Raw genomic sequence first — 10299 nt, forward strand, 5'->3', positions numbered from 1 at the left:
GACTCTGTATATTAAGAATGAAAGAAAGGAATGAATAAATATTATATAAAACATCTTAAAACGATATTTATTTGGAATAAAATGCATTTATTTTATTATAACAAATATAAATCTGATATAAATATATGAAAAAGGCCTGCCACATTTCTCCCATGGTATTTTTAGGATATGGGGAAGGGATACGTTTATCAGCTTTCGCGGGCTCATGTTATTGACCGGGAGATTCGAGGAAGGAAGGTGAGCAATTCGTTTTTTAATTTTATATACTCTCACATTATTTACAAAATATTTCCTCCTTTTTTTCTGCAATTTTGAGATTTATGAGTTTTCGAGTCCTGTCAAAATTTTCGAATAATTGTGTTTTCAATTTTTTTTTAAAAAAAGAGATTTTGAGCAACCACTAACTGACAAATCTTGATGCAATGTATAACAACTACCGCCATAATTATATATTGACATTTTTAAACGATTAAATTGTTCTTTTAATCTTCAAATTATGAATTTATTTACTTATTCAAAAATAAATTTATATTCTGTTCTTAGGAGAGTTTCTGAATAACTTTAAATATGGAAGATAATTTAGGATCAAATATATAAAAAAAATTTTAATGTTCTTATTTGAAAAAAAATAGACATCTGATCCTCGCTTTCGCTCGAGCTCTTAGGCATGGTCTTATGCCCAATTTACTGGGAGAAGGGATATGTGCTCGTTACAATTGTAGAGATGCAGTATGGTGGTGGCTACAATCTATTCAAGATTATTGCGAAATCAAGAATTTCGAGCAAGTGGTATACGATAAAAATATTAAATTTGATTTATTTATTTGATATTTTTTTAATACGATTTAAAGTAAGTTTTTAAAATATGTTTATAAAGAATGCATATAATTAAATTCTATGATATTGAGGCATGTTTTTTTTTATCGAATTCGATCGACTGAGTTATTTTTATTTTATGTTCGTTCGAGTTATCATTATTAATTTTCTCCATGCCTTAAACGCTAAAAAAAAGAAACCGGATATCAATGCTTTATGATTAAAAAAATTTATAACATAATTTGTCCTAAGAGTTATTATTTATTTTTATGTATAACTTAGTATCAAGCTTTTAAAATCGATATTCTCATTTTAAATTTTGCTAGAGATAGATTAAATTTTTAGAGCCAAAACTTTCAAAGATGGCCGCATCTCTTGTTCTTTTTATGTCGATCTCCCTCCTCACCATTTTTTTGAAAAAACTTTTGTCCCTTGAGTGACCACTTTATAAAATTTTTAAATGTATCTCTTTTTTGGAAAAATAAAATAAATTTTAATTTTTTTTAAAAAAAAAGTCAGCAAACTCTCAAAATTATGATAAAAATTTCAAAAAAATTGTTAGCAATGATGTATTCCCAGAGAATTATTCCATCTTAAAAGACAAGGTATCTCGTATATACCCGGAAGATGATTCTGAGCCTCAAGAAATGGGAAAATATGTTAATTTAACATTTTCAATATTTATCCTTATTTTTTTTTATTCTTTCACTTGATTTATTTTTCACGTGATTTGTATATGGTTGTGAAATTATTTTCGGCCTAAACATTCTTTTCTAAAAGTACTCTCGTTTATTATTATTATTTTTTAAAAAAGATTAGGGTTTCGGAAATTTTAAAATCAATCACAGTTTAAACCGATTTTTTTCTTAAAGGAAAAAAAATAATTTTAAGTTTTTAGTAATTTTTCCTTTTTCGAACACATGTTTTTTTTTAAATAAGGACACGTATGACAAAAAAAAAATGTGTAATTTGTTTTATTATTTTTTAAAATTTCCAATAGGTGCAACCTATAAGCGATATCATACAAGAAGTTTTACAAAAACATGCGCAGGGTCTCGCTTTCAGGGAGAGGAACGCTGGGCCTAATGTCGACTCTAATATGAGTAGTGAAGGTCGATTTATCATTTTCGCTTTTATTTATTAATTTTTTTTGTTGTTATTGATTTTATGGATGTTTTACCGTTTTTTATTCTTACATCAGAGACCTACCGGGTCTGGCCTTCGATTTTAAAACCGGATATTTTATCGCCCTTATTAGCCATAAAATTAAAAATAAATGTAATATATTTTTAAAATATCCGGGCCGGGCCGAAGTATTTATTTTTAAAATAAATCCGAGCTTTGCCGTGCAAACTGCACCTCTGTAGGTCTCTGCTTACATATTAAATTTTATATAAGATGGAATTCGAAAAATGAAAAAACCTTTTAAATACAAAAATTAATAATATTTGTTCTAATTTAATAAACAGGTTTCAACAATTCTATCGGGGTCGATTGGAAAACGGGTTTTGTTTACGGTGGCACTGTTCACAATTGCGGAACTTGGATGGATAAAATGGGAAGTTCCGATCTTGCCAAGAATAAAGGCATCCCGGCTACTCCGAGGTGTGTAACGAAAATATTAAACTATTCATTGCGATAATAGGTGTCTGTCTATTTTACCAGTCGAACAGGATTGATTTTTTCATATAAAACCCTGTGAAATTTAAAAAAAACTCTCCAGTTTATTAAAACCAAATTTCTATAGTAAGAAATCGAGCTTATGTTTTACACTTTTAAAATAGACTAAATTATGAGGTAAAAGTTAGCAGCATCTATCATATTTAATTGAAACTTTATTCAAAAAATAAATATTAAACTTATTATAAAAAAAATTATAAATTTCACAAAGAACGATAAATTAGAGAAAATATGGCCTGGCTTGTAATAATTTTAAATTTGTGGTCTGATAAAAAAAAATTTTTTTAAATGCCAACGTCCGGCCCCCGGCCATTTAAAAATATTTTGCTCAAGTATCCCGATGGGAAATTTGGTCTTTCAGACCGGGCCGCGCCGCGCCGATCCATGATAAAAATACGTTTATTTAAAGTTTGTTTATAATAATAGATTTATTAATTCATAATATTTTTTCTTTTATTTTCAAAAAAATCAAATAATTTTTTATTTTTACTCCTTTTTATAGTTTAAAAAAATGGCGCAATAAAACCAGAAATTATATCTTGGCGCAGAAATTTCACGATTTATATAATTCGTGTTTAATTTTTATCATAATATAACCTCTTCATCAGCTTATGTTTATCCCTCTACAAATACTACCGATAAAAACCCTGATATCCCTCTTTCCTGACCTCATGGAATTTTCTTCCTAAGTTTATCACTCATTTCAGAAGTTTACTAATAATCTATGTAGAGCTGCCCCTCCTATTTCTTATATATTTAGGTTTAAATTCATTTTATAGTTTTACCTAAACTTGAATATAGGTTTACTAATTTTACCAGAATCCTATATTTCTTTTAGTTAATTTATATTCGATATATATATATACCCATCTTTAAATCATAAAAATTTACCAAGGGATGGAGCCGCTGTCGAAATTGTTGCTCTTTGTAAAAGCGCTTTGAATTGGCTCATCAAAATTAAAAAGTTGGGATACTATCCTTACGATTCCGTTAAGGTGCACAAACAAACTAAAATTAGTAAAAAAAATTTTATTATTATTATTATATTATTTCTAGCCAAATTATTTTAGACGAAATTGAGTGAGAGTCAAAATCTTATTAATAGGGAAGTCTACAATGTTGGTAATTTTTTTTTGTAAATGAAAGCCTTGAAAAGATCGTTTTTGTTCCCTTTTATTCAAAAGTTGAAATTATAACTTTAAATTATTATTCTTTTATTTTTGTAAATTTCATGATGTTAATAATAATCAAATGCATTAGTTGACATATAATAAAGAATCAAAAAAAACAGATAAGTACAGATTATATAAATCATCATTGAAAAATATATAATTAGTAAACAATTACGAAAAAAAAATCATAATAACAAAAGGACAATATTGAGGCATAATACTAAATAAACAAATAAAAGCGAAAGCAGCAGAAATTATTCAAAACCTCCTTCATCTAATCATCAGGAGAGATCGAATTAATAAAGCAAATTTAATTAGCCTTAAGAATGGCTATTGCGATCCTCTGCCTTAAGTAAAAATCTTCGCGAGGCTCCCCAGAATAACTCAATAATCAAAATATTTTTTCTTTATTATTGTTTTCCATAAATAAATAATCCAATTCATAAATGAAATCAGATGACAATAAAGATCGAACTCGCACGCGTGACTCCAAAAATCAATCAGAGTCCGAATCGATAACCTTAGAAAAGTGGAGCGGTCTTATAGCCCAGAATTTTGAGAAAAAATTTTACATACCCACAGTGGCCAAATTTTTATCAGAGGGAGAGGAGATATACGACACGGACGGTCATAAGAGGCCTAGTATAATGCCCGTTGAGAATAATGCGGACGATGATTCTGAAAATGCGAGTAGTGAGGAAGAAATGACTAGTAAAAAAGCCACCGATAAATCGACTAAAATACTCCGGCCCAACGGAGGCACGAAAGATGGAAAAGAAAATAAGTACATCAACAGGAGAGGCGTATATAAAGACACGTACGGTTCTAGCCAGCCCTGGGCCGACTATCAATTACGCTGCAATTTCCCTGTGGCCATGATTTTAGTTTTTATTCCATTTTTTTTAAAATACATTAATTGTAGATTAAGATTTTAGATTCTATTATATTATACTTAACTAAACTTCTTTAAAATTCATATCGGGTAGGATACATTTTATCACATTTAGAATGTTATTTTATTCGTAAATTCTAATTAACCATTCATTTTGTTAATTTTTGAAATAGGCTCCCGAATTATTTTCGAACGAAAAGGCTTGGAAAGCACTAAAAATCGTTGAAGATATCTTATTAGGTCCTCTAGGCATAAAGACACTAGACCCAACGTAAAAATTTTTTTATATATTTTAATTTATATTTCAATTTATGGATAAAATTATCTGCATTGGGTGAGTGGGCGGGCTAGCGGGTTAAAAAAATTTAATGGGTGGCTGGGCGGGTTAATAAAAATATTTAAATTATGGATGGGCGGGCGTTATAAAAAATTTACAACTTTTTTTAGTTATTTAGAATCATAAGAAAAAAATATACTCCCTGAAATTTCAACATTTTTAATACAAAAGTACCGATAACTGAGGATGTTGTCGGAAGAGATTTATTAGGTAAAAAATATATCGAATGTTGGATTTGATTTACCTGGAAATATATAACATCAACGTAGATGAAAATCTGATTTTTACCTGTTTCCCCAAAAGCAAAGAGAATTCAATTAAATATTATTAAATTATAAATACAATGTTTGGAATAGCATCCACATCAAATTTAAACAACAGCAGATGGGTAGATGTGGTTGTTACAGAGGATAGCATTACCTAATGACATAGAAAAATATTTAAATCTTAAAGTAACGAGTAAGATTTAGCACGATTATAGATCACTTAGTTAAGTTTAAGTTTACAATTTATTAACAATTAATTTTAATTACTTATTGTTATATATTAATAACGGTGTCACTTTTTATTTAAATATCTCACTTGAGTAGAGGATATACTTCAAAAAGATTTATCAAAACTATCAAGATTAGCTTGAAAAATATTGTCAATTCCAGCAATCAGTTCGTCTGAACGACGAATTAGCATTGCTGGAAGGTTTTTAGTATCAATAAATATTAATTTTATACTATTACATAAATATTTTATTAGATCAAATAAATTCCTTATCCTTAATTTAAATTTAATTTTTTTTAATGCTTAATATAGCAATTTTCCTAAATTATAAAACTTTTTTGTAAGGATGTACCGCTAAAACTAAATCATTTTTTTATTAGATTCTTGAAAAAAATTGAAAGAATGAACTTATTTAAATTTTATATGGGCGGCGTGGGCCAAAATATTTTATGAATAATTGGCGGGCGGGTAAGAAATTAATGGACAGGTGGGTAAAGAATTTTAGATTAAAGGGTGGGTTGGATATGCGGGTTAAATTTTTATAAATATTAGTTAAAAATGTTTTATAAAAAAAAGTTATATTTTAATAATTGGAAAAAAACTATATCAGTGATTGGGCCTACAACGGTTTTTACGATAACGATAACAACTCTAATGACTATAATCTGGCGCATGGCTTCAATTACCATCAAGGCCCAGTACGACACCATTTTTCATCATTTGATATAACTGTATTTTATTATCAAACAAAATTAGGAATGGTTATGGCCCGTAGGTTACTTTTTCCGATCCAAATTATACTTTGCCAAATCTCAAAACAATCCTACTTTGTACTCTGAAACCGTAGATTGGGTCAAGCAAAGATTGTCTGCTCATTATGAAGTTTTTTTTAAATATTATTCCTTAATTATTTAATATTTATTGACTTAAATGGGCTGACCCTACAATATAATAAATAGCTTTTTTCATATAAAGGTTCATTTGCACTGTTTCAAGAAATTTGGTTTGACTTGATCACTATTCTATTGAAAGATTTTTTCATAATTGAAGCTTCCATCATATTCAGGAAATTTTGTAATGTTACGGAAAACTTTAAACAATATATAAAATCGCCATTAAGTTTTTACTTAACATTTTCTTATAAAAAAAATATCCTTTATATACCTTGAAATAATTAATTCTCCATCTTTCCTTTATTTTAATATTTAATTCAACCCTCATGAATTTTAATAAATATTATTTTTTTTATAAAGATGCTTAGAAAGCCACCATGGTATGGTCTTCCCGAGTTAACGCAAGAAAATGGTAGAGAATGCCATTTCGGGTGCCCGATTCAAGCTTGGAGTACTTCCTCTATCCTTGAAACGCTATTTGATATGAGGCATTAGAATCCTGAATATGATCTTTCTATTCCTTAATATTTAAAATTAAAACGGTTTTACTTTAATTATATATATATATATATACAAATCGCTAATTTTAATTTATATTGGAATTCTACTTTTAAAAAAATTCAATTTTAAAAAATTAAATATTTTTACTAAAAAATATTCTTTATATCAAATAAATTGTCCCCCATTTAAAAAGAAGCGAAGATGCAATCCATCCGAATTATATTAAATAGAACTCAAATTATATATTTCATTTATTTTAATATATATTACCCCCTCCCCCCCCCCCACCTTTATTTTATAATTTAATACTATTTATATAAAATTGTACTTATTTAATTCCCCCCCCCCTCTCCACCTTCAATTTACAATTTAATGTTATTTATATAAATAATAATTTTTAAAAAATAATTGTAAATATTATTATAATTTTAGAGGTGCAATTTTAAGAAAAAATCAATCAAATGATCCATTCTAAATTTTATTATTCAAAATCGAAAAGTAATATATTTATTTAATTTTAGTGTAATAGTTCAACTTATTGACCACCGTCAATTGAGTCGCATTATAATGAAGGAATATTTTATTAGAAAAATTTTATTGCAAAAATTATGTAAAATTCATGCTTATGACTAAATGTTTTGTTATTTAATAATATTATTTTCTTATTAAATGAAAAACGATTGCGAATATAGATCCCTTTATGATTTTCCCAGATTCTAATATTATAACCAAATACTTTTAAACCCAGATTCTAATATTATAACCAAATACTTTTAAATAAGATTCCATTAAATTATCAAAAAAATATTATAGTAAACTCATAGGCCTAACCAGGATTTTGCTAGGGGGGGGTAAGCACTATTATGTGGGGTTTTCCCCATAAATTTTATAGGAGATTTTTAGATCCAATTATTGTACCTTTTGGCTATATTATATTTTTATAAAAATAATTTTGGGTTTGCACCTATTTTATAAAAAAAAAATACTTTTTTTTTCTTTTTTGAATAATGATTTGGAAAAGTTATAGACTATTACTAATTTTTCTATCAGCTTCTTCATTTACTAATTGATTGTATATTTTTGCGGTAGATTGGAGGAGTGAAGGGGGGGGGGGATTTTTATTAACTTAAGAATGATATTTACGAGAGGCAATTTTCTGGAGAGGAGACCTCTTGCACCCCTCCCCTCCGGCTGCTCCTATGAGTAATCTAAATTAACCATTTTGAAAATCTATAAATTATATCGTATTGCCTTTTTTCAAAAACATTTTCCTTTAGAGATCTACTACCAGTGAGTTAATAAGTTGAGCACTGGGCAGTAAAAATAGTTTTAAAACAATTAGCGGGTGGGTACATTTAATTACTTGGAGCAAAAATATATTAAATATATGCCAAACCAATTATTCCAATAATTATATATGGTCAGGTATTTTTTTAAAAACGGCAGGTTAGATAAATTTTTATTTCCTGTTTGAGAAAATGTTAGGTAGTTACGGTTATTAGATTTAACATGGTTTACATTCCAATGTTCAGGAGCATGAAAAAAAAATTAAACAATAAAATAAACCCTTCTAAATGAATCACAGAAAATGTTCAACAACATACATAAATTAGTTGCAAAATTTTTAAAAATACTTACGGTCCTAGAGGTAGTATTGTTCGCTTTTTAATTTATTCTAATTTTAAGAGTACCCAAATTAGTGTTTAACATATAACCAGGGTCTGGCCGAAAAATATTTTTTTAAAAAAAATTCACTCGGGCCGTGCAAATGATACCTCTGCAGATCTGATTAGTGTTTAAACGGCCTTGAGTCCATTAAGATTTTAGGAAAAATAATAATAAGTAAGACTGAAAATTTATTCCTGATATATATTTCAAAATTATATTTGGTAGATATTACTTTTTTATAATAAGATTCATTAATAATTAAAATATTTATTTTAAAATTCAATATTAACAAATAATAATAATTAATAAGATATATTTTTGATTATAATGAGAATAATACATATCTAAAATTTATATACCATATCTATAAAAAAAATTATTTTAGAAAAGATATATATTAATTAAGTAGGTGGGGGTATATGACCCTATTTTATTTACTAATATAGATTATAATTAGATTTTTAAGTCAATATTTTTTGGCTAAAAGTTTTAAACTCTGTTGGAGTTGGCCAAATTTAGGTTTAAGACCATTAATCGTAATTTTACTTTTAGAAAATTTGATTTTAAAATAAAATTTGATAAATTGTGGGATATCTAATAAATTTATCAATTTTATAAAAGTGTACAGTTTAAAAATATTATCTTTTTACAGATAAATATTTTATTATCTTTAGAATCAATAACAGCATAGGTTATTATTTTTTACAGATAAAAATTTGGTGAATTAATTACCTATTCCTATGAATTAATTACCTATTCCTATGAATTACTTAGCAATTGGCATTATGCATATTTTGAATGCAGCATGCTTAAATTTAATCCTTAGGTATAGTGCCTATTTCCAATCATGCCGATCTGAAGAATTTAACCCCCCTCCCCAGGGGCAGACTGGCGACGCTACGTGAGCATTTTTTTATAGCGGTCTCATTTTTATTGGGGCTTTGCCCCATATATATCTATTTTGAAGGTCTTCGGCCCGCTTTTACCTGATTACCTCTTATTTTTGAAAATAAGTTCAAACGATTTACATTTTTAATAAAAATAGAATAGTATGACACGATAATCATATATTATATTTTAAAAAATTGCAATTCATTGCGCATCTAAAAAAATATTCATTTTACATATTTCTTAAAATCAAATCATATATCATGTGTTAAATTGAAAAGAATAAGGACACTAACGATATGGCGCGAGGTGCGAGTCAGTAAAAATATATTTTATTAACTAACTTCTTTTTCTTTTCTTAAGGTATATATACATTTTCTAAAATATATATTAGAATATATATAAAAACAAAAAGTAAGGTTACGAAAAATAATAAGTAATATAAGTTGAATTACAAAAATTAAAAGTTGAATTGAAAAGATAAATTTGAATTCATAAAAAGTAATACAAGTTGAATTTGAATTCCTAACCAAATAAAAATATAATGAATGTATGCAATATAAATTAAAATATATTACTATTCAATAACCAATATTTTAATTTATTAATTCCTATAATGTAACATAAATATATAATAATATGCAAAGAATATGGGTGGTGACGATATGGTGCGAGGTTCGAGTCAGTAAAAATATATTTTATTAACTAATTTCTTTTTCTTTTGTTAAGGTATTTATACATTTTCTAACATATAAATTAGAATATAAAACGAAATATAAAAAAGTAAAATAATATATAAAAAAGTAAGGTTACGCCGTTTATAAAATAAAATTAGATTATAACAAAAATAATAAAAGTTCAAATGCAAAAAACAAAAAATAAGATAAAGGAATAACGCAACATTCTCCCTCTTCTGATAATTTCATCGGAGAAGTCATAGAGAGTTTGTTGTTCAAG

At 27.0% G+C, this 10299-nt stretch overlaps 1 protein-coding gene across 1 annotated transcript in view; it reads left to right on the forward strand.

Moving 5' to 3' along the window:
• Positions 1–7275, forward strand: part of LOC135929062 (glycogen debranching enzyme-like) — a 29594-nt gene extending 22319 nt beyond the window's left edge. The window contains exons 27-37 of the mRNA XM_065465551.1: positions 135–237; positions 633–789; positions 1332–1475; positions 1817–1928; positions 2286–2421; positions 3392–3513; positions 4125–4552; positions 4734–4831; positions 6003–6090; positions 6149–6274; positions 6646–7275. Of these exons, the coding sequence (XP_065321623.1) occupies positions 135–237; positions 633–789; positions 1332–1475; positions 1817–1928; positions 2286–2421; positions 3392–3513; positions 4125–4552; positions 4734–4831; positions 6003–6090; positions 6149–6274; positions 6646–6780 (1649 nt within the window). The 3' untranslated portion in view covers positions 6781–7275. The remainder of the gene's footprint in view (positions 1–134; positions 238–632; positions 790–1331; positions 1476–1816; positions 1929–2285; positions 2422–3391; positions 3514–4124; positions 4553–4733; positions 4832–6002; positions 6091–6148; positions 6275–6645) is intronic.
• The last annotated feature ends 3024 nt before the right edge of the window (positions 7276–10299 follow it).

This window comes from Gordionus sp. m RMFG-2023, chromosome 4 (assembly GCF_954871325.1).
Source record: "Gordionus sp. m RMFG-2023 chromosome 4, tfGorSpeb1-WG-v2, whole genome shotgun sequence".
Lineage (NCBI taxonomy): Eukaryota > Metazoa > Nematomorpha > Gordioida > Chordodea > Parachordodidae > Gordionus > Gordionus sp. m RMFG-2023.